The sequence below is a fragment of the Metopolophium dirhodum genome, chromosome 9, assembly GCF_019925205.1.
Source record: "Metopolophium dirhodum isolate CAU chromosome 9, ASM1992520v1, whole genome shotgun sequence".
Classification (NCBI taxonomy): domain Eukaryota; kingdom Metazoa; phylum Arthropoda; class Insecta; order Hemiptera; family Aphididae; genus Metopolophium; species Metopolophium dirhodum.
In genome coordinates, this window is record NC_083568.1 from 29,689,841 (window position 1) to 29,716,885 (window position 27,045).

Below are 27,045 nucleotides of genomic sequence, written 5' to 3' on the forward strand. Positions count from 1 at the left end.
TTTTTTTTTAAATAAATAACGAATAACGTGATGTAAAGATTTTCTCTTTATTTTCAATGTTTACACACTTACCGTTTTCAGCACCAAATGCATCCTCGTTAGTTCTGCGTGCTAAGTATAGGATGGTCCGCAGTATTTGAACTCATTAATATTGATGATAATTATAGGAACCATTATCACATTATGAAGAGAATGTTCAAACTTAAAAAACTTACCGAAAGTAGGTTTTATGTAGGCACTACGTATTGAACACGTCCATACAGGACGTACTGCCATACAGGCTGTACAACTGACCACGTAATGTTGTCCTTCAAAAAGGGACATTGACCCAAGCAAAATAAATATTGCAAATAGTTTAACTCAAAACACGAAATCGATAAAAGTTTAATTTTTTATCTTATGATCGTTCTGACCGCGAGCGATACATTCAATAGCCGTTTAAAAAAATTAATGTCACATTAGAATTCATGGGTTGGGTCCTACGTAGTTCCATTATTTCGAGTGTTATAATATTATAATATCATAGGTAAATGGTAAATGGTACATTAAAATAACTTCTTTTGGATACTTGAGTGTTTTTTTTTTTTTTTTAATAAAATGTGAATAACGTGATGTAAAGATTTTCTCTTTATTTTCAATGTTTACACACTTACCGTTTTCAGCACCAAATGCATCCTGGTTAGTTCTGCGTACTAAGTATAGGATGGTCCGCAGTATTTGAACTCGTCAACATTGATGATGATTATATAGAACCGTTATCACATTTGAAGAGGATGTTCAAACTTAAAAAACTTACCGAAAGTTGGTTTCGTGTAGGCACTACGTATTTTATGGATCTTTACACGTCCTGTTGGTCGTACTGACACACAGGCTGTATTGACCACGTACTGTCGCAAGGCACATTCATTTAAGCAAAATAAATATTGCAAGCAGTTCAACTCAAAACACGAAATCGATAAAAGATTTTTTTTTATATTGTGATCGTTCTGAACGCGAGTGATACATTCAATAGCCGTTTCAAAAAAATAAATGTCTCATTAGAATTCATAAATCTTCAGGGTTTGACCCTATGTCGTTCCAGTATTTCGAGTTTTATATTATCATATTATCATACTTGTCAATGGTAAATTAACTTTAGATATCCATTCACTATTTCCAAAAAAATATTGTTAAAAGCGTTTTATAAAAGTACATCGAAAACCGTCGAGACTGTATGGATATACGCGTGAAAGACAATACGAGTAAAAAACAAGAAGACCAATAAAACGTATTGGAAAAAAAAATAAAAAACAAGAAGAAGACGACGGAAAATAGATAAAATTAATGTTGGTAAGTATCGGTGTCCGGTCGATCGTTGTGGAAAATTCATATTATTCTACGACTCGATGGTCCGACGGAAGGATCAAAATCGATTGCGCTAGAGTCGTATAGTGAAAAATACGAAAAATTTGAAATTTGAATATCAAATCACATAGGTACCGGCCATTGTTGAGTCGAGAAAACTTCCGATAGAAAAACGACGAATAATATTCTAAACGGATGTCTCGTCGTTTTTACTTAATTCCGCCTACGGTGGATTAACCACCGATGCATACAATATCAAAACACTGCGTACAAAAATAATTAAACGCATTGAATGAATACGCTGATTTCACGGCAACCAATAATATTATTATTGTAATAGCTTTAGAACCCATGGCAACCATTTATAAACAAAAATGTCCCGGTTTGAGCACATCCCATGGTCGGATGATCTAGGGGGATGGTTTGAGAATCTAAACCATCCGGGGCGTCACCGAAACGCATACAAAAAAAAATTCATTCAAATCGGTCCGGCCGTTCTCGGGTTTTGGCGAGACTAACGAACAGCAATTCATTTTTATACACATAGATAGATAATTTTTATTATTGAAACAAATTAAAACACTTGTAGGTACAACTATACCAATTTGTTTTTTATTTGATTAGGTACATGTGTTTTATGGATAATTGACAAAAATCGTCTCAATGTGTTTTATTTGATTTATTATATCAAATATATCGTTAGGTACATATTATAAATTGTGTTATTCGCATATATACTTTATAAATACCTGACATTTTTTTATTCTCTTAGAGCTAGGGTGGGTTTTAGGACGACGCGATAATTTTCCAACAAACATTATTATGTTTACTCGTCGCGAGCTCGATAGAGACACAAAAATTTAACTTTCTGCATAAATTAAATAATTTAAGTCGTTAAATAATAGTGAAATTATACGATTTATTATTCAATTTCCAGTAAGTTTTGGACGAAATTTCGTTCCGCTCACAGTTATTTATTCCGTTTGTACATCTTATTACGACGACATCCGTTTAAGTCGATTTGAGTATAAATTAAACTATTTAACCTTTGGCTTGATTTGATTATTTTACTTTTCGAACATTGCGTATTATGCGTATTGTTCTATATTTTGTGTAGGTACAATATTGCTGATATTAATATTGTTCAGTGATATTCTACTACAGTGATATCGTCCTACACAATTCACTCTCCCGAGCCTGTCGCTGAACGGGTTAGATTTTTTTTATTCTCTTCCCATTTAAATCAAACCCGTTTCACCGAGTTCAGCAACATTTTTACCATTCGCGAAAAAGCGCATAATATTATGTTTTCGTTTATTTCCAAGTGCTGCTAAATAAAATGCGTTCAACAACCGATTCGGTTTGCAATCATTATGGAAGTGCGTATGATTAATGTCGTTAAAATATATTATATTATTGTAAAATCACGTCGAGTGTTACTGCTGGGCAGCTACTCACCTCCCGCATTCAAAATCCATGTAAATAAATTCAGCACATATACCCATTGTAAATATTATATTACAGATTGTATATAATCTAATAAATGTTAAAAAAAAATAAAAACATTCTTGTAGGTAAGTATACTTTTATAGTAAAACGCAATTTTACACGACGGCGGGTAAAAAAAAATCGTTTTGTTTAGGAATCGCCGGATCAGCTGTCGACAATTATTACAATCCACCGAGGAGTGTGCTGCAGGTGGTATGCGTGTCTTGTTTTAAAATATCGTCCAAAATATATGGGGCGGTGTACGGTTTGTGTTTGTTTTTGAGTTTCGCTAGTTTTACGTGAAACTCGAGCGGCGATAAATTACACGGACCCGATCCAATTGAGTAAGTGGACATAAATAAAACGGCCTACGAGAATATGACCTATATTTGCGCGGTTTGCGGCGATTTTGAATATTTTTTTATTATCCAAATGGCCGGATAAAAAAAAATTATATATTATACACAGGGTGATTCGCCATGCGCGCTCGTCCCCGTTTTTCGTTTCATGTTTAGTTATAATTACAATTTCGATTTTTCAAATTATTAAATGCAACAGAAAAATCGAAGACCATTTTTAATATTCCTGAAGAATATTTTTTTTTTTTTTTTTTTTTTTTTTTTGATCGTAAGCCCGGCAACTATGGCCATTAGCTGTATGGTCTTTTTGGTGTATGGTTTTGGTTAGGTGTATTGTATTGTTGGTAGTAGTAGGGGGGAACACGTGTGTGTTGGGTTTTGGCAGAATTTTCAATTTGGGCACCCGTAGGTATCTGCCATGCCCGGGTGGGGGATGGCGGCACTTGTTCTCCGGACACCGTGACTTGCCCGAAGAAAAATGCCGCCCAGTGGCCGGGAGTCGAACCCGCGACTGCCAGCGCCGCAGTCGACGCGTTAGACCGCTCGGCCACCTCGTCCCCCAAGAATATTTTTGTCCTATTGTGGAGGTGTGTCCTGTGGCCATACAAACTTCTGTTTTTCTATTGATTCCTTTCACTTTCAGTGTAAATTGTTTAGTGGATCATTTTATTTTTTCAAATGTCGATTTACGCGGTTAAATTCCAACGAGTAGTTTTTCAGTTGAATCGAAATGTTTATACCGAAGATAATCGTCCTTGAAACGGTTATACGAAAACATAAATTGGATATAAAATTGGATCTAGTGTTGATTATTATACCAGGACCAAGTTTACGAATATGATCAGTGTCGCCAGTGTCGGTAGATTAATATTGCCCAACTAAAATGTTCAAATCACCGTAGCTCCCATCTTTCTTATCGTGTACCTATTATCGTTATGGTGCACTCGAATAGTTAAACAACTCGAAAACTACTCGTTCGAATGTTGACGTCAACGTTTTCGGAAAAATCGTCTGCGCATAATTTACGGCGGCGGAAAAAGAACCACCCTTTTTTCTCCGAAACGATGGTGTCCTCCAGTGTATTTATAAATTAAAAAAAAAAACAGATTTTGATTAACTACGTTATTAAAGAAAAAAGGGGATGGTTGGCGTGCTCGAAACCACCCCGCGTATTATATTATGTAGATATATAACCATAATAATTATACTCTTCAAAAGTGCCACTCTCGTAGACCGTTATTTCGATTTTTTTTTTTTAACGAGGGCGTCGACACACATGTCGTCGTCGTCGTCGAAAAATGAAATAAAAAATGTTTTAAAATAATTCCACCAACTCTATTATCATATTATCATGTGCTACAATATTGTTATTGTTATATAAACGGAGTGAATCGATGTCTTGTGTGTTGTATAAATAATAATATCGTTATGAGGACGATCGGTCGGTAAACGACAAAGCAACAGAACTCGTGTTTGCAATAATATTCGTTCGTCCTAAGACGTTACACGACGAGACTAAAAAACATAATATTGTAACGGTTTACACGTAACGTATTATAAAAGGATAAAACACAATATTATTCATGTCGGTAAACATAATAATAATAATAATAATAATAATAATTTGTAATTACACAATGCGTATAATATTAATATTAATAATAATAATAATAATAATAATAATAATAATGAGTGGGTAACGGAAACACATAATAATATTTTATCGTATATAATAATAATAATAATAATAATATTTATAATAATATTTATAATAATTATTATAAACTTATATTAGTGTATTTGTATATAATATATTATTTCGTTTAAGAGTTATAATAATAATTAATAATGCGAAAACAATCGTCGCACCGAACAGGAGTCGTACCTGCGTATTATAATATATTTTTATAGTAACATCATTACAGCGGCGCAGTGGTCGCTCGCGCAGTGGCCATCACCTGTCGTCCGAACACGGTTCGTTGAGCGGTTCGCTGTCCGAGTACTGGAGCAGACGCATGCTGCGCGTGCTGCACTCGTCGGAACCCGTGGCCCCGGCACCTGAACTCGTCACGATGTACCTGTTCCGGGGCGACGCGCCGCCGTGGCCGCCGGCGCCCAGTTGGGAACCATCCGACCCCTTGCGGCGGCCGTAGTCGGCGACGGTGAGTCCGCCGCCGCCCAGGCCGGCCGTTGAATCGCTGGCGGACGCCCAACAGCACCACCGGCATATGATCCGCTTGAACGCGAACCGGAAGTCCTTGCTGAATAGCGCGTAGATCATCGGGTTGATGGCGCTGTTGCAGTAGCCCAGCCAGAACATGACGGAGAACAGGGTGGGTTGTATGCACGTGGGGCAGAAAGCCCGTACCAGGTACATGGTGAAGAAAGGCAGCCAGCACACGATGAAACCGCCGACGATTATGCCCAGCGTCTTGGCCGCCTTGGTCTCCATCCGGAACCGCTTCACCTGGGCCTTGATGTTCCGCTTGCCGCCGCCCATCATCTTCGACGCGAACTTGGACTTGCTGTTCGAGGACCCGAGGCCGCCGCGCCCAAGCCCGACGTCGCTTCCCCCGCTCGCGCCTGCCCCACCACTACTGCCACCACCACCGCCACCACCGCCACCAGTGGACTCGTCGTACGACGGTGACGGCGACAGTTGGTCTTTGACTGATGTGACGGAACAGGACGCGGGTCGCCCGACCGCTGTTCCCCCGCCGCCGCCGTGCTGGTGATGGTGGTGATGGTCTCCGCCCGGCGACGACGTCAACAGGAGACGCGAGTGCGGCGAGGCCGTGTCGCCAGCACTGCACCGGCGGTGTTCCTTCCGGCTGCCACCGGCCACACGCAGCTGACAAACGGACGTGTCGGCCACTGACCGGACGGTGGCGGCCCGCTGGTGATGGTACGTCTCGGCCGCCGTGTAGTGGACGGCGTAAAGTGGACTGGAGCTGGTCGGCGACGTCGTGGACGAGAACGAACTCCGCGACTTTTGGCTAAGCGTCTCGGGCGGCGAGTTGCCGTTGGCGTCCACCGAGGTGGTGGCCGTAGTTACGGTGGCCACGGCCGCGGCCGCGGCCGCTGCGCTTATGCAGTCAGAGCTCGGGTAGCTGACGCTGATCTTGATCCGCTCGTGGTTGCTGCGCCGGACCGACGGCCGCCGGCTGTTCGGCGGCCGGTTCACGTCCGGCGACCCACCGCCCGGGCCGTTGGCCGCGGTGACGGCAGCGGACGACGGTGACGCGGTGGCCGCGTGCTTGAGCGACGAGCCGCGGCCCCGGTGTATGCGCAACGTGAGTCGCTGCTCGTCGAACCGGTTGCCGAACGTCCGGCGGCTGCGCATCGTCCGGAACCCCTGGTTGATGGCCCGGGTGGTATGCACGGCCGCCTTGTAGATGCGCCAGTAGAAGAACAGCATGACGAACATCGGTATGTAGAACGAGCCCAGCGCCGAGTACACGACGTACCACTTGTTGTTGGGCAGCTCGCAGATCCACGGGCACGACGGCGGCAGCTCTTCCTGCTGCGGCCGGCCGCCGGTGCCGTTCCGGTACAGCTCGTTCCGGATCAGCACCGTGGACGCCTCGGGCGGTATGTGGGTGTCCCGCCAGCCGACCAGCGGCGGTAGGCATATGACGAAGCTCAGCACCCACACGATCACCACCAGAACCTTGGCCCGGAAGCTGGTCATCAGGCTCGGGTACTGCACCGGCCGGGTGACGGCCAGGTACCTGTCCAGCGATATGGCGCACAGGTTCAGGATGCTGGCCGTGCACATCCACACGTCCACGGCCAGCCACACGGAGCAAAGGTAATCGCCAAACAGCCACACCTGAAACGTAACATCACACACGCGTGGTCAGTTATGATTTATTATTAGTATTATTATGATTACATATTATTGTGATTAGTACCAAATACACTTTGAAAATATGACAATACCGGAAGTTGGCCCTGGAGAGACAACTATTTCTCTCCCCTCCCCCAACGCTACTGAAATTCGTAATAAATATTATAGTACGATGGTAGCGGATTTAATTTTATTAGATTAGGGAAATTGTTATGAAAATAATATAAGAATCTTTAGAATTAATTACCAACTTTTTAAATTTTTATGACTTAAAATAATATTATTTCCAACGTTTATAATTAAAAAAGTTCGCCGAGCTTTGACACTAGTAAATTAACACTCTGGCCCTCGGTATTATCGTTTCAAAGTGTGTTCTGTTAGCGTGTGCTCGCACAGTATGTCTGTGTACAGTAATATTATGTATCGCTCGTTGTCGGGACACATCTGCACAATAAGTGCCGAAACAAAAAGAGTGTGTTTTCAATGCGTTTTTTTCGTCCCTACAGAAATCACCTCCTCCCCTCCTCGTGCCCTGCAGTTCACACCTCCCCTTCCGTTTTGACGGAACGCACATGCGAATAATGTATCCGATCATAGGACCAAGTCAACGAGTGTAATGCAATAATACTATGTATGTATACGACGATGACGTATACACGAAAATATTTTAACGCAGCAAAGCATAATAATATTATTTTTACCGTTTTATAACGACGACACACATATTTTTCCACCGGCGACGATTTGTACGATTATAATGTTTTCGTAGACAGTATTATAGGCATGCGTTTGTAGAAATAATAAAATTATATTCGGCAGTATCTCTAGTAGCTGTTATTGCGCATAATCAGTGATGTCGTCGTCAAATTTGTTAAGGGTATACTCAGACTATGATTATTTAATAAATTTCGATGAAACATTTTCAAGAAATTACCAGCACCCGTTTATCTTAAACTCTTATAGACTAAATTTCATGACTACGTCTTATGACAAGATTTGACACATATGAGCCCTTTAAATTCAAATTTCCAATTTTTAAAATCCATCTTCACTTTTATCAGATACCAAAAAAAAAATGATACAACTAACGAAACCGTTAATTTTTAAATCTTATAAACAGCAATAATATTTTATGGACTTCCAACACTAGTGTAGTTGCACCCCGAAACTTAGGTCCGTCACTGATAATATCTGCAGCAGCGGGTCTCTGCGGCTAGTAATTTTTTTGTTCGCGACTTGACATATTATTATTATATTTTATCGTTCCCTCGTCCGAGTGCTCACGTAAAAAAAAGAAAAAACGTAATAACCATTCATAATATTATTATTTTACTGAATAAAACTCTTTATTATTATATTATGTGCTATTCTATCTCGGCATAGATAATAAAACCAACAGAATGGGAATTATGGGATTACCGTCTTATCGGGTCAATTATTTTTATTGCAATCAGTCCAACGTCGAAATCTCGTTTTCCTCCAATACAATACCTTCTTATATAACAACCGAACGAATCTATTTTATATATAACAGGTCAATGGTTTCATCGTGACAACTTAACCGTGTTATAATTAAAACGGCCGTTCCGTTATCGCGCAATATTTGACATGGACGAATTTTCCGCCGTTCGCAATACGTTCGTAAGTCGTGTGCGACTGTCTTCGCAGACAAGTTGACAAGCAGTGGTTCTAGTCGCCGTCGTCGAATAAGATATCTTAACAATTTTATTCGTTCGCCAACAACAACTTACTATACGGCGTGGCATATTATAATAGTATTCGGAATAATAATAATATTTATATCTATACTCTGATGTGCCAAAATTGCCTATTCACCACGCCGACCAACTGATTAGCTTAGCCTAGTCACTGGCTGATGATGACCGATGATTTTAAAATAATATTTTATAACATCGCAACGATTAATAATCATTAATATTAAAAACAGTCTCAAAGTCGAAATTTAAAACACTTAGGGATAAAGACACCTTGTAACCCAGAACACATAAACTATATTACCTCGTCGTGTGTGTGGTTACAACAGTTTGTTTTTTTGTTTTGTGGTTACTAATTGTTACACAATAATAATTAAAATAATAATATATATATATATATGTTATCAAACAATTTTCAAGTCGAAATGTTGATCTTGGCGTGGCGCCTGATTAATTATTATAAAATATCGATAAAAAAAAAAAAACAATTACGTGGGTCAGGTCAGGTCGGGTTAGGTTATTACGATGGACACCTTCACGTGGCAGTTCACGAGTTCCTGTATACACTTTTCAGGACGGGGCGGCATGAATTTTCTTGTCGATGAGTGAAATTCGTTTTCGTATCATTGTAATAAAATATCACACTATTCCGTTTCATCACTTTATAGCTTGTGTGCGAGTAAAAACAATAAATACAAACACGAAAAACTCGAACCGTTGTCGTTGCCGTTACGTTGTAATGTTGTCACGTGCACCTACAACGTGTGTATAATGACGGTAAATTTTCGTTAAGTGAAATTTTTGCCCTTCGTGTAATAATACGCCATGCACGTGGTACGAGCGCCGCGCCGTGAATCGTTTGTGGGATCGCTCGAGTAGTATTTGAAACGTGTACGAAATCAATACAATATTATCAATTAATAATAATAATAATTGACCTTATGTAATGCGATATAATAATATAGTTCACGCGCTTATATAGTATACAAGTGGATGTGAATCGTCGACAAAAAGTGATTCAAACGGGAGTGGATAATATTCCACAGGATAAAGCCCCCGGTACACGAGTACACGACTGATGTTATGTTTATGTACACGTGACACAAGGGGGGGAGGGGGTGGCGGTGCAGAAAATCGAGGGGTGGTGCAGCTTATTGGTGGAGGGTTGGAGCATATCGTGGGGGGGGGGAGGAAGTGCAGCATATATCGGCTATAGCTGGTGCCGATAGATACAAATTGCGTCTAATTCCGATACAAATTTGGTTTTATTTGCAGATATTGTATGCTTTTTTTTTTTATAGTGATGGACATCTCATCGTTATAGGTTATGGGCTATAGCAGGTGCCTATTATATATTATTGTCTGGTGTTATTCAGTGTGACGTGTGTCAAATACAATATATTATATAATAGTCTTCGACACGATATTTTCATATTTTATTCGACGTTAATATTTTTAGTTTACGCGCTTATATACAGGGTGTATTTTATGTCATTGTACGCGGGGGTTTTTTTTAACAACTATAGATCGATGACATAGAATTTCGTTAAAACGAAAAAAGACGTGTTTCTTTATTTTTAACGGGCAAAGTTTTCATAACAATTTCAAAATTTTTAAACACGTAGGTATACCAATAGCAAAATCAACTTTATTTTTTTAAATGGTAACTACTATATTTTTTAATGGATTCTGGTAAAGATTTTTTTTCTGAAAATGTTGACAGTCAAATCATTAATATTTTGGTTCGCTAGTTTATTAACTATGGTCCTCTAAAGTTTAGTAAAATATGCATTAATATACTTTTAATTGAAATAATATTGATATAGGGTTAATTAACAAGAGCTAAATGATTTTTTCTTAAAACTAACTTTTATAACTTGAAATTTGAACCTTAAGTTCCCTATATTGGTAAGTATCGCATGCAAAATATGAATTTAGAAGTTGAAATTCTTTAAGAATTATTTAATAATAGTGATTAACTATAGTGATAAACTATTTGCAAGATATTTAGATAAACAGTCAATCTCAATATAGGTTTGTACCTAACTTAGGCATACTTTTAATCTGAGTTAATTACAGATTTCCAATATTATTATAACAAGAATCAAATACCATTACCTTAGCCACCTAATAAAGTTGAATTTGCTATTGGTACACCTGCGCGCTTAAACATTTTGAAATTTTTATAAAAACTTTGCCTGTTAAATATAAAGAAACACGTCTTTTTTCGTTTTAACGAAATTCTATGCCATTGATCCATAATCGTTAAAAAACCCCCGCGTACAATGGCATAAGATACGCCCTGTATAATACAAGTAGACATGAATCGTCGATAAAAAGTGATACAAACGGGAGTGGAATATTCCACAGGATAAAGCCCCCAGTACACGGTTGATGTTATGTACACTCGTGTCGCGGGTGGTGGAAGGAGAGGGGTTGTGCAGAAAATCGTGGGGTGGTATAGCGTATCGGTGAAGGGGTGGAGCATATCGAGGGGGGGAGGAAGTGTAGCATATATCGGATACAGCCGGTGCCGATAGATACAAATTGCGTCTAATTCCAACACGAATTTGGTCTTATTTGCTCATATGATATAATATATATAATATTTTCTGTATGCTTTTTTTATAGAGTGATGTACATCTCATGGTTAACAGGTGCCTATTATAATATATTATTGTCTTGTGTTATTCAGTGTGACTACGTGTATCAAATATAATAATATTATAATAAATATTATGTCAAAGTCGTCGACATGATATTTGTATATCTTATTCGACGTTAATATTTTTCTCCCCGTGGTTATTTGTAGATCTGATAACGTATGATACATCTATAAATTTATAAGCGCATAATCGCTTAAAAAATAAAATTGCATAATATAATATTACTATACATTTGTATCAAATATTATTGTAGCACCTGATGTTATCTTAGAATTTCGTTTGTATTTATTTATTTTGTTAATTCAAACGGGCAAAGCCCGTTATATATACATGTATTATGTATTCACCGAATAAATTATCTATTACAGAATTTTCGTATAGTTAATCTTTTTCTAGGCTATTTTATTTCATTTTCCTGCGGTATAACATTGTGTAATAATGATAGAATAACCACTGAGCAACAACCGTCGCCAGACTGTCTCGTAGATCTTTTGTGTACGTCTTGATACATAATCGTGCATATCCTAGCTATATAATATATTATACTAATAAAAACTTATATACAGTATATGTATAAATATAAACACAAGACAAAAGTATCTTCACGCAGGGGTGGATCTGAAGTTTGTTTAAAGGGATGGTGAGTAGGAATATTTTTGAGTGATATATAAAGTACAGTGAAAATTGTATTTCTATATTAATTAATAATTAACTTATAAGAGTTCATATGAGAATCGAAGTTCAGTTTAAATTCTCTGAACAAACATTGACTAACAATTATTTTAATTAATATGATTAATTAATTAATAATCTTAGTTACACTTTATAAATCTGACTTTTCTGAGTATGTACACAAAAATATCGCGTTTTAAATCCAAAAGTATAAAACTTTAAGTTTGGCATAAATGCAGTTATGGATTTAAAAACTTAAGAACGAATGTAGCTTGCTTCCCAAGTTATGTTTTGGAATATTTAATTTTTAGTATGATTATGCTCGATGTGTTATAATTAGTGAAATCAGAATTTCTACACCGTATATTATCTACATTGTGAAATTAACTAATCATAGTTAAAACAATTTTTTTTTTAAATCCCAAGGGGGGGGGTAATCACCACGTCTCCCCCCCTCATAAATCCTTCCCTGCAGGTATTGTGCCGCAGTGACAACGAGACGCGGCTTTTTTTCTTCAAAATACATCCTAGCCGACCCTCGAGCGCTCGTCGACAGAGTAATTCCACTGTTGCAATTATCGCTACGCCGGCTTGTCACGTTCATCGACGGCGTTTTCGTTTATATCTCGCGAATAGAAAAACGTCCAACGAATCAGAAAGCTTTTGTAACCTCCGTGCATAATATATAATAATATAAAAACGAACGTTCGCCAGTCGACTGCCAACCGCCCGCCCGCCCGCTCGGTGGCAGTGCGCAGCGGCTGGTTCGACGCGGAACATAAAAGGTCAAACGCTTTGACAGATATAGAATAACAAAACTTTTCCGTTTAGCCATATAGTTATATTATTATTGTTATTATTATCATTGTATATATTCGATAGACGTCATTTGTCGGTGATCAGTCAATTTCCCGTTTGGAAACTTTGCGGGCAGACAGCTCAGCTCGCGCGATTCGCCCGACGCCGACGCCGTCACGCCACACCTACACGCGAAAAAGCGGTCCGGGAACGATACAAATGTATATACGTGCACGGAGGCGACTGCAGCACTCGGTTGATCGAACAACGAAAAAAAAGTCACCGAAAAGCTATCGTGGAAGGCGAGGATGACGCGATATGGCGCCGGCGAGTCTAGGACTTTCGGCCATAACGGCTGCATAGAACTGGCCGTCAACTTCACCACCGGGCCGCCGCCCTGAACTTTATGACAACATGACGTAGGTATCAATGGACAAAATATTATTTTTTTCAAAAGACGTTTTAAATTTTTAAATTTTAACGTTCGCTTACGTGCTGTGAATTTTCTCAACACAAAATAGTAGATAATGCACTACTAACACCGTTCTTGTTTACAACATTGTTGAAAAACCGTTCGTTTGTTATTTTGATTTCTTAAACCGACTATGTTTAGCCAAACATTGCAGACAACAATAGCTCGCGGCTACGGGATTCGAACAATGACGTGACAACTGTAGTAAGAAAATATGGCAAGTCAGAAATTGGAAACTTTGAGAAAAGTCAGTGATTTAGGTATTTAATATCTTCGGAAAATGCTATATTATAATAAAGTAGATACCTACCTACCTATATTATGTAAAATTCGGCGAGGATAATTTATGTTTCTCTAAAATCAGTAGCGTGATTTGTAAGCACAAGTCCTTTGATGATCTCGATAGTCGATTGTTGGTTAACGGTAACTGAAAATGAGTTTATTGTATTACAGATAGCATGATAAAAATCATTTCTAATACTTGTATAATGACATTAGTAGGCATACCCACAATATATTTATTAGTATATGTAGTATGTACCATAAATACAACTACTGTAACTCAGTTTCAGAATATAATCAATATTCAAAACATTTTATGATTCTACCATTAAGCGTAAATCCGTTTCAAGCTCTGATTTTACTCATAACATTTTTCCTCGAGACATTTATTATTTCTTAATTTAAAATTTGGTTAAATATAACAAATGAATATTCGATATATTTTAGTATTATACATCTGAACTCTAGAGGAACGATCTAGTAACGTTAATTTCCTATATTTTTACAATTTGTATATTTATGACTATTCAGAACTCCTGTGACATCATCGCAAACCTCAAACTTGTTAAGAATATTATTTACGAAACACAACTTCACAGGATCGATTAACAAGGATAGATAGATATTTTAAACGATGGAAAACATCATAAATCAAGATTGAGTTATAGTGGAATATACGCCACTTCACTACTTAACTTGAAAATAAAACAAAAAAAATATATCTTAATAGGTACATAGAATCTATAACAGATAAAGATTAAGTTACTAGTTGTCGACTGTAATTTAAATTTGTTTATATAATAGTATATAATGTATGTTATATTCGTACTCTTCGAGTTTTTTAGTTTGTATACAGATTAAAATAACTGCCATAATAATTTAGTGATGATTAAATGTAATAAATAATCTCTAACAAACTAATAAATAGTACGTGGAAAAATAAAAGTCAGGAGTTTATAACTTCAGGAAAATTGCAAATACGGCAGTTTATTTATTTTTCACTATAATCACATTAATAGTCTTCAGCTGAAGAGTATTCATTTTGAAACAATTTTTTTCTCGTGGTACAACTAAAACGCTTATTCGACTTTTATAATTTTATATTAAAAAATAGAAAAATTGCATCCGATGTATTAACGTTAACAAATACTTATTCTTTTTATATAGAATGATATTAAAATTATTATTATATTTAAGTTCATAACAAACTAGACGAAGTACCGTAGTTGTATTGGATACTGTTCAACTACCTAGTTCAATACATTTTTAAATTGATACGTAACAAAGTTAATACAAATATACAAAAAATATTGTTACTTATTAAACGAGCAATAATAAATAAAATTTGTATCATGGTTTTTTTTTTTTTTTTATTTTACAAACGCATACCTATACGCACAATATATAAATATATAAATATATCTATACAATTTTGTACTATAAGCATATAGGATAAGGTTGAAAAAACATGGATTTCTTGAATAAGATGCCACCCATTAGTGACACTTAGCTTGGTGTTTTGTTTATGGTAATATTAAGGAGGGGTATCACGTTTTAAAAATTAAATACAATACATAATTAGTTTAATGCTTAATGTATTTGAAGTTCTAACATTGCATTGTAAGATAAAATTTATAATTAAACGGAATTGGCCAGCAATGTTTTTGTTTAACAACAACAATTATAAAGAAAACCGTAATTTAATATAATTTAAATCGATTAATGATATTATATTATAATCATAAGATAAAAATTTGATTAGTTAAATTTGTTATAGCAAAGTTCTATAAATAAAATAAATATTTTAAAAATTATAATTTACCATAGCAATTCAAACTCATTCTAATATATAAAAAATTGGTTATTGAATAGAATCGTGAAAAATATTTCTCACCTATTTTCTCCTTCATACCTATCTAGATAAAATATTATAATATAATTTAACTAAGAATGTTTAGGGAAAACTCTATTCGAATTCTATTATATATTATAATGCAAGTATTTTTGGTTGAAACTTTAGAACGAATTTTCTTTTATAATACCTATATGTATAGAACTTCAAAACTATCCGAATGTATATTATAATATAAAACGACTATTGCAGTACCTGAAATCTCTATCCACCGTTTAAAATACGCTTGTGCAATGATAATATGCCACGTAAAATAAATAACGAATATTAAATCATTGTTGAAAAAATTTATAAGATGTGATTTTTCTTTTATCATAATACGCATGATAAAAGTCACTTTTAGGACATTCATGCTTGTTGTACATACAAATATTAGTTGTTATCTAATCTCAATGCTCATCGATTTTGTATACCAAAATACGAACAATAAGGCTTATTATTTATACTTATTTACTAAAATATAAATTCAACTACGTAATAATAATAATAAAAAAAAAAAACAATAAAAATAAAAATATTAATAATAAACATTTTAAATTGTAACGAGTTAATTTTGAATTCATTTTGGTTAGATATATTTACTGTTTTTTCTTCATTTTTGCGTTTTAATTGGTAAAAAAAATACCCATTACAATAAAATATGTTTTATTTTTTGAATTACGCACAACTCTCAAGTGTCGCAGTCCAATAATTTCGCGTTCATATAAATGCCACTTGTCGAGTTTCAATCGTAACAAGTTTAAGAGATTTAAACGATATATTTTGTAAATTATAAAATATGTTCAGTGTTATTTAGTTCGTAGTTGAATATAAGTTTATGGAACACAGTTACTTATTAAGGTAATTTATTATGTACAATGATGATACATATATTATATTATAATGTGTGTATGTGTGTGTGTGTGCATAACGTGTGTATTCTCCAGTATAAGTTTTGAAACTCTCAATTTGTTGTGGAGATCACACATATGCAGCCATTAAAGATTAATTGAATGTATACTACTACTATAAGTCTTAACGGTTATTGTTATCTTTAATCGTTGTATATTATCATATAATATTATGATCCCAATACAAATTTAGGGTTTCCAAACTTTACGGATACTCGTGCTGTACTATACTATAATAATATGTTTGAGTAAACGTTTACAATATTAATCATAATATTATAGTTGTCGGGAGGGTAAAGTTTAATAAATAAATATATCATACGACTATAAAACAATATAGAACACGAAATGACGTCCGTTAAATGGTATATTATGATATACGTTTCAGTCGAATAATATAAATAATAAATACCGATGATTTGACTCTTTTCAAATTGTTTTTTTTATTTGTTTCTAAAGAAACCAACGTGGCGCAATGTTTTCCCGACATTTTCGCGAAGTTTGCTGAGAGCAGAATACCTATATCGCAATAATTAATCCGTAGAAGGTACATAAATAATATTTATAATATTACGGTTGTATCAATGGCGCTGTAGATTCTTTCGGGAAAATAGCGATGGATTTTTTTAAAATTTTTTCACATTTTACGTACCTGTAGATGCACATAATGTTGCAGATATCAAGTGCTCCCACCTGTGTTTTAAAAGTACGAAATCGTCGTGTTTAACGCGCGTCTCGAACCGCGATAACAGGCGGGGAAAAATAATCATCGTTCTTCCCGGGACGTCGATAACGCGCGTCAAGTCCCTGAACTCTGTTTTTTTTTTAATTTTTAAAATATTTTTTAAAACAATAAAATATCTACCACTCTTTAAGCACATGCTTGTTGTGGTGATAGAGAGTTATATAACATAATATGAACAATTTTTTTTTAAATATGATATATTATAATAACAAGTGTTTGGTCGTAACGTTATAGGTACTTTGTATTATCACTGGCGCACGATAATATACATTGTGACCGTCTGATATTTACGCGCCCTGCACAGCGTGTTGGGAGGGTGACGAAAAAAATTTCCGAATCATCCTAACCTACACGTACCGCGCGAAAACTCATACTCCCCGTAAAACTTTTAATGCGGGGCCCCGGTGCTGGTTATTATAACGTGGTATCATAACACTTTGGGTGTAACACCGTCCCCCCTCGATGTAGGCCATTTGGTTACACCTGTGCTACATTGTTGCAGGCGCGTTAAAAAAAAAAAAAAATGTTACGTTCGTCTGGCCCCTTACCGGAGTCAGTATATATGCCTATAATATTAATGACATTATGTACGTCGTAACAGTAATCATTGTCGTTGTGTGTGTGTGTGTGTGAGGGTCGTAGTCGACGATTACCGCACTTATACTAATTAAAAATGTACAAAGCGACGAGGGAACTGCATATTAAATAGCATACATAATATTATATGGTTCGTATATACATATAATAATAATGTACACACGCTGTGCCATAAATCGTGAGCGTGTCGTGCGTGTGGACGGCGGTCAGCCATCATTCGATTTCGAATTATAAACCAGAGTGTTAAATCGTTATTATTATTATTACCACGTTGTGCTTTACTGAACGTTTCGTAAACGATTTTACACGAGCCATTATGCGTCTAGACGTAGTTATAATATGATATCATTTTATAGTTCTAGACTTTGTTATTTCCATTGTATTATATTTCACGTTCCCGACACAATATTATGAATGTACTATGACAGAATTTACGTATTTACATATTCTACGAAGTGATCTGTTCTTATAATTGTCTACGCTTTTTTTTTGTCTTACACGATTTTTGGGATTTCGAATTAAAATGGTCTTTTCATAGTTTCACGTATTTTCTATGTAACATAACACTTTTACAAACAAATTAATCCGTTTTACTTATTTTTATCATAATCATTTTTAAGGTTTTTGGCTTTTTTACAACGACAACTTATACTTTTGAATTTCATAATCGGCATCAGGAAGGTTTTTAAAATTGTTTGCAGTTTAATGAATATTGAACGATAAATATATTATATTATTTTTTTTATAAGGATATAAACTTGGACGAGTGAAGTGAAATGGGCAGAGGTCACCATAAAAGTTGTGGTCTTTTCTCCATTCGTTAAAACTTTTAAAGCTTTCGACACCAAATTATTTGTGCTATGTATATTCAATATATTTTATATAGCTAGGTACTTCAAAATTTTATGAAAAGTACTTTGCTTGATTATACAATTTACAATATAGATTATTATTGAGATTGTAATTACTATCACAATAAAAACGGTATACCTACCTGTATTAACGTTGTAATTTATTATCGATTAATATACGTAGATTGTTAAGGTCTGTGGTGTGCATCTGCATCTTGTATATTAAAACTGCTGATTCTAATTTTAAACCAATTTCAATACATGGTGATATCGTATAGAACAATTATTTAATAAAGCTAACAATATTATTTGGGTATTCGATCGAAACCAAACTAAATTGTGCAGTTGTTGCATAGCCAGGCCGATGAAATGAACGTGCTGAGTATAAAATATTAACTCGAATTTGAGAGGAAATAAAAAAATCGCAACGAGATATGTGTTATTCGAGCTAACCTAACCTCCTAACCTCGAGGGGAATAAAAAAAATAGTGTTGTCAAATATTTTGAGCCATCGAGGTTCGAGTTATTGCGACTCGACTGTATTTTAGGTATGAATAATCATTAATAATATGGGCGAAATGACAAAAAAAAAAACATTAGGTCATTTATTCGATTGTGCTGTTTATTAGAAGTCTTATGTCGTACGTACCTATTTATTATAAACAAAAATATATGGCTTTTTGTTGATAACAATTATTAAAAAGTAATAATATTATTTACATAGCTGCTCTGCAAGTGAAGATTAATTAAATCAAGTTTTGAAAATTGACTTCCGACATTAAGTTTGTAGTTTTTTTATTTTTACGTTTGTAATATTGTGTATAGAAACTGTAAGGAGATGGATGATCCTTTTCACTCGACTGAATTCTCTTGTGTACGGTAATAAACAAGTACATATCTTGATTTATTAAAAATGCCTAATGAGTAATGGTACAATCGGAATAGATTAAATTAGACGTTTACATTTACTACGTATTGTAAATAACGTATGGGATAAGTGTAGAAAAAAATTTAAATAATGTTAGTTTTTTAAACAAAAAATAAAATAAAATATTTACAAAAACACTGACGTGGGGCATCGTTTCACTCAGTGCATAATCGCACTATTCCATGCGTTATATTATGTTTAAAAAATAAAATTGTTTCACTAGTTCTCTTCGAGTTATTTTTTATAACGAACCAAAATTAAGACGATGTCAGTGCAATATTTGTTTTCTCTCTCGGACCCAATCACCACATAGATAAATCGCTTTAACCTAATTTTTTTTTTATGATTTTTGAGTAATCCTAGAGGAAAATCACAAAAATTAAAAATTAAAATGTTTTTCAGTTTTTATAATTTATTATTATTTGACTCTGTATTCGACTTTAATAATAAAAAAAAATTTAGTAAATTGAAATGATGTCTTAACTGTTTTATACCCGCAAAAATATTATTGTCTATCTATTTTTTGTAATGAGTCATTTTGCTCTAAGATTACTCGAAAATAATATATAAAATGATTCTGCGTAAATGCGTTTTGTCTATGTTGTCAGAAAGAGAAAACAAAAAGTACGCTGACATCCTCTTAAACGAACTGTTCGATATTCAATAGTATAATGCTGTAGGTATTAAATTATATTTTATTTGAAGTGTCTTTTTATATTCTTTACTCAAGAACGCACTTATAAGAATACAAAATACTATGTTCTTTATTACGTGGTTTTCGGCTGACACCAAAAAATTGAAAACAGTTATTTTTAAACTGTTAAGTAAGTACGCTCAAATCTAATCGATTAATCGTATCTATTTTATGCATTTCAAACGATTATAATAGTGGTCACCGGTCGAGAATAAAATATGAATATTATAATGTAGGTATTAACCACAATATTTAATGATAAGTAACACATTTTGCAGTATCTATATAGATAGCATAAGTACACATAAGTCTTAGTGACAAAAAAACTGTCTTTATAGATTGTACAGTCTTGACATAATATAAGATATGTATGTATATCTATCTAGTAATAAATTTAATTACAGCAAAATAATTATATTATTGGCTTATCGTCGATCCTCCAGCGATTGTAGGAAAAACGTTTGCCCGTGGACAGTCATTATTATGTGACAAACATTTTTAAATTTTTTATCCAAACATTTTACTGTAAATGTCGGTGTAGAAAAATTGATTTAATATGTCTCAAAAAGTATACCTAAAAAAAAAGACTCAAAATATGCATTTATATGCAAAATACAATTTCAAAACTAGCTTTGTGAAAGCATGAAACGTATTTGTTGCTATTTTTGTGACTTGGGAAAACAAATATGCAAATGCTGCAAGTCCTCTGCCCTATTCGTTAGTAAATAGTATAATATTATATTATATTATTACGTGTCTAAGTACGTAGATTGATTTAATTACTTGACATTTCAGGAGTATTATATAAATTGACTCACAGAGGCGTAATTATTATATATTATATACGAGGGATGAGTCTCCCCGAAAACAGTTTTTAGTTTTTGTTCGTTTGTATTTTTGTATGAATATCATCGTGATTCCGTAATTTTGATGCTTTGATAATGTAATGCAGTCATTATACTTAGAAAAGGTCAATCGTGATTATATAAGTATAGTTGTTGCCTGTTGGGTTTATGTGTAGGTATATTATATTAGCCCATTATTGCAGTCGACAAAGAAGCGCGCGTTCCTTGTTTTTTATTCGGACGATTCGTTGTTAATAATAACTTTATTTTCAATTGGTTATTGTCCTTACGAGGTTTAAAACACAATAATAATAATAAGTCATAGTCTATGTCACGCGTAGTTTTTTATATTCTTCCGTGCGAGTAGAAACTATTTGCAATAATATGAATATGAATTCATTGTTTCGAAATTAAATGTATTATATATAATTATATCGTATTATTGGGCGACCGACTAGTTATATTTTTAATACCTAGTTTAAGTTTTTTTCGCTTATTACAATATTAAATAAATCGATTATTATTAAAACTAATTAATCCAAAAAAACCTGTAATCAAATAGTTATTGCCATGTTATTGTATTCTATTTAGATTAGTTTTTAATCTTTGAAATCACATTTATTGTAGTTACTTTTTAATGATCTTCCGTAATTGTAAAACAATTTAATAGGTTTAATATGAAAACATAAGAATTATTACGTTAGCCAAATAGTATAAAAGTAATTTTGTTTTTACTTAATAACGTTATTTATTTCATTTTTCACATCGGTTGAAAAATAAAATTCATATTACAAATTTTCTTTGTAAAAACATGACAAACATTAAAAACGAGAATAACTTTCCTAAAACTTGAACCAGTGCTATCATATAATATACATTATTGCGTATAAATGTATAACGAACTTTAAATATTTGTATATTTTATGTTGTTTAAACTTTTTGTTACAGTATAATTGTTTATAAGATAATGTTGTTACATAAAATATAATTATATTATACATAATATATACGCTAAAAATAAAATTATAATTAACTTGAATAATATATTTTTTTAACTGCACTTAAAAATTCATGTACCTACATTTAAACGCAATTATAAAAATGCAAATATGTATAATGCAACATACACTGTATATTCCTTGTTTTTGAAATGGCAGCCTTTGAAAACCGCTTTTTAAAATGATAAACAAATAAATAAATAAATATAAACATTTATTCGTTTTTTATTCTATTATATTATTATAAAATCTGTTTTATAATATTCAGCTTTTGGTTTTATTTATTAAAATATAATATGATTTTTCAGTAGGTAGGTAATAGGCATAGAGTATAAAATATATTTTTTGGTTTCCAAAGTATGTGTTTATTTTTATAAAACGAAAACAATTCTCATATTTTATGAACGTCATCATGCAATAAGATCATTTTAATGTAAAATATATATAATTATTTGATGTTCACTATCTCTAGAGTTCAAGTATCATTATTTAATATACAAGCACAACATTATAACGTGTTTATATATTCGCGAATAGAAATTTGCCCACAATTTTTTTTTTTGCTGTAGCAGGTACCTGCGCGGATAATTTAGCACGCATAAATCTAATAATAATTCAGTTCCATAATCATAATAATACCTACCCCAGCTGGGTAGTTAAGCACCTTTTACGCCGATTTAAACCCTTTTTTTTCCCCACGGTGGGTGGGGATATTTATGATAATAATATTAACTTATACTGCAGATAATGCAAATGTAACATAATAATAATATTTTAAATTTTCACGGTTATATCCGCGCGTGTATTCGATCCGGTGGCGACGTGAATAACATAGTTTACATCCAACGCGTTTATTTATGAAACAAAAGTGAAGACAAAAAAAAAAAAGTCCCGAACAACTATATATATAATATTGTATAAATAAATCTCAAACGGTTTAAAATTTTATTGCACAAAAAAAGTTTGTACAAGAAAATGTCGTAAAAACACGTGGGCCAACTACGCGACATTTCGCGCGATCCAAAACTTACGCCGTTCAAAATATAATATTCAAACTCGTGCCGTTATGAAAATATTGTTATAATATATTCATATAATATTATTGTATTATACAAGTAGGTATAGTGTGCTCAAATTGCGAAAACTCTGTTGCCACGTGTGGCAGATATACGTAATATAATATTGTATACGAATATGCAAACGTTTTCCAAAAACGCTGTACGCTTTTCCTTTCTCTCACTCACTCTCTCTCTCTGTCTTTCACACACACACACACACACACACACGCACTCGATGACGACAGTAATAATAATAAAAATATATCGCGTAAAAACAATATTATTTCGGTACAATATTAAAAGTACGATTGTTTGAAAACTGGCCAGTGAATTTAATAATTGCCGGCGGGCGCTGGCTGTCGAATTTTTCGGTGTCTTTAGCCCGACGGTTCGCATGTAATTATAATATTATTACAATAATGTATTATACATATTATACCGTGACTCGGGCGGTACGATAATAATAATAAAAAAAAAAGCAAACGTTGTTAACTTTTTATTAATTGATTTTTTTTTTGGCAGAGGGGTCGGATAATCGCATTCATTATGCGCACCATAATATACGTATGATAATAATAACACGAAATACGCGTTGTTACATATTTTATTATCATTGTTATTGTTGTTATTGCTATTATCAACGACGGGAAGTGTAACATAATACGAACGCGTCGTACGCGTAGCCTGTACGGTATAGTCGTTATGGGTTTTTGGAAAGTCGATGTGAAACGAACAGTATTATAATATTACAACAAATATTCCATAGAACTGCTACGAAGCGTGGGTTAAACAAGGTGCATTAATCAGGGACGTATTCAGTGGGCCGAGAGAGCACTGATATCGCCCCGGGGGAGGAATTTTTTTCCAAGCATTTGGGGCGGTAGCAATACGGCAGTTGTATACACAATAAGCCCCTTGTCCGTTTTCCATGAACATTTTTCCAGGGAGTCAAACTGGTTAGAAACCCGGGGCGCCCGGTGACAAAATGAAACTGGGTCAATCCGAAACCCACGTGAATAATGTCTGAACCAGGGTCTACATAAACCCCGAAAACCCAACAAAAAATTAAACTTTGCTCATCTTTATACTAAAATATCAGCCAGCCGTGATTTGTATCATTCAAATAATATAATTTTAAAATGATTATAGCTCTTTAAAAACATAAGTAACAATAAAAACCTACGAGATGCCTTAGGCGATGTTATCACCTCAAAGTTTGATACTAGGCCAATTCACTCTAATAATACCTATCGAAGCTAACAGCATGAAATTGGTTCTACCCATAAACGCAAATTTGATATTATATACGTTTGAATAAGCTGATGGAAACAATACGTGCGCAGGTGTGGCATCCTCTTAAGAGCTAAGATGCCGTACGTGTCGGATTGAGAGGACGTATAGAGTATTTCTCAAGCTGTTCCTCTACATAAATAGAACAATTTAATAGGAAAAAAGATTTAGAGATTATTATTTTAACAATACATAATATAGAACGTATTAAACTATATGAAAACTCCTACGCTTTTCAACACACACATCTACTATAGGTATATTATACTGATGGAGTTGAGACGACCGAGTCGTCAGTCGTTTACTCGTTTCATTGTTGTCGTTATATTATTATATTACATTGTGTAAAAATAGTAACAGCAGCAGCAGTCTGCACGAGTGGAAGATTCAAAACAGCGGTGGCGGCGTCAGCGTAGAAGTAGGTAGGTACGAACAACTTCGAAGACGGCCGCACAACTTTCTGGCGGCAACTAAAAAGTCGATGAGACCGAGCAGAGGTACAAAAGTTTAGGGGGCGGTGGTGCGACCGGCCGAACTAGAAATCTCGTCGGGTGAAACGCAAAACGGCCACATCAGCTATGTGCGCACACACCCACCCACATACCCGCACACACACACACACACACGCACCTATACTCACACACACACTCACACTCACGCACACACAAAGTCCAAACCACACACCCTTTAACCGACACTACCCCCGAACTGGTGAGGGTCAAAAATATTATAATACGATAATAGCAGGACGCGTGCACGCATCATATTGATGAAACACTATCCCGACGAATTCGCACGAAATTACTGTGATCGAACTATCTGTCGTGTACGCGTGAAATTATGTAGGTAATAACGCGTTTGTGTTAAGAGCTTACACGTTTTCGGACACGTCATATGGGACTAATAATAAACGATTACGAGTTTTAATGAAATATTATTGTATCTATGGTGTACGGCGTAAGTTATACCTATATACATGATGATTTTCAATTTGATTAGAAAATAATATTTAATGCGAACGCGGTCGAAATGAACGAAAACAAAAACACGACATATTTATTTATTTTTTTTTTATTACAATTTCAAACATATATTTATTACCGAATCGAAACATTTTATCATTGTCTCGACACATAGGTGGTGTATATAATATACTATATATGCTGCCGGTGTGGTGTAAATTCGATTTATTTTTTTTGCGGGGGTTCGAAGTTTAACGTGACGTATGTTACAAGTTACAACACACGAGTGCTATTAAACATGAATTATAATGGTGATATTCTTTTACGCTATAGTACCTACATATATACACATTGTTTGGATCTGAAACGAGTAATACGAACCACTATTGTTCGGCCACCTTTGTAAGTATATACCATACCATTTAAAACTGTCATGTATCTTCCAATAACTTCGTTTTAAATAGTTTTACAAATATCTTGACAATTTTCATTGATAAATAGTTTTACCGAAAAAAATAATGTATAAAACAATTCGTATTTAAGAAATGCATTGTATAATATAATATACCTATTACAATAGTATCTTTTATCTTAATACCTAATTAAGTTTCAAATAATTAACTATTATAAGATTATAATTTCTCACATTTTTTATGTTAATCGTGAAATAAGGTTTTCTTGTTAAAATTATTATGATTTTGTTTTTGTCATTTAAATTTTGTTTATTTTAATATTATGATTTAACAATTTGTACAAGGGCTATCCGCAATACATGACAAAATACTTATTCTATAGGTACTATAAATAAAAACATATTTATAATACGGACCTATAAAAACATATTTTATTTATTTCTATAAACTTTTCTTCAAAACTGATATACCTATAATAACCATTTTTACTTTTCAAGTATTTGAACGGTTTGTATCATCATTTCTTTATCATTCAATTTAACAATTTGTTATAATTTAAAATGAAAATACTTCTATAACTGTATTTTTTGAACTTAAATACCTACCTACACCAATAATAATCAGCTAACAATATTCTTGTTAAGTTCATGAATTCATGCTGTAAATATAATAAGAAACTACCTATTGACGATTTTTTTTACATACATAAAAATATTACTTCCAGTTTTATTTAAAATATCTTGTTTTTTGATGAATTAAAAAACAATTATTGTTTTTTTTTGGACTATTTCCTTTTTCTTTGTTTATAATTTTAATTTACTGTGCCGAATTTTTTTTTATGTAGAACTTGAACATACCTACTATTATTTAGCATGGATAATATTTTCACGTTATAATTTTTAAATATTGTCATATTGATACGAGATAAGAAACGATAATTTATTCTTAGTTAACTTATTGTTCTTGATACATCAATAGTTTGAATACCCAGAATAATTACTATTATAACATTATTATAATATTATATTTATATTGTTACTGTTCCATTTTTAAGTGTTGAGAAATCATTTATTTTTTAATATTTAAAACTGAGTGCGCAATGTTATGGAATTGCTTTTACAATATGGAACAAAGGAAATCATAATAAGTGGTCACAAGATATGAATACATTGGAAATTGGAATAATGCTTAAGGTTCTAAATTGTTTATTATCTGT

At 34.0% G+C, this 27,045-nt stretch overlaps 1 protein-coding gene across 4 annotated transcripts in view; it reads right to left on the reverse strand.

The window, feature by feature from the left end:
* Positions 1-3,424: 3,424 nt before the first annotated feature.
* The window catches only part of LOC132951769 (octopamine receptor Oamb), a 156,350-nt gene continuing 132,729 nt past the window's right edge, over positions 3,425-27,045 (reverse strand). For all 4 annotated transcript variants that reach the window (XM_061023709.1, XM_061023706.1, XM_061023707.1 and 1 more), the window contains one exon: positions 3,425-7,023. In XM_061023709.1, coding sequence (XP_060879692.1) covers positions 5,146-7,023 — 1,878 coding nt within the window. In that variant the 3' untranslated portion in view covers positions 3,425-5,145. The remainder of the gene's footprint in view (positions 7,024-27,045) is intronic.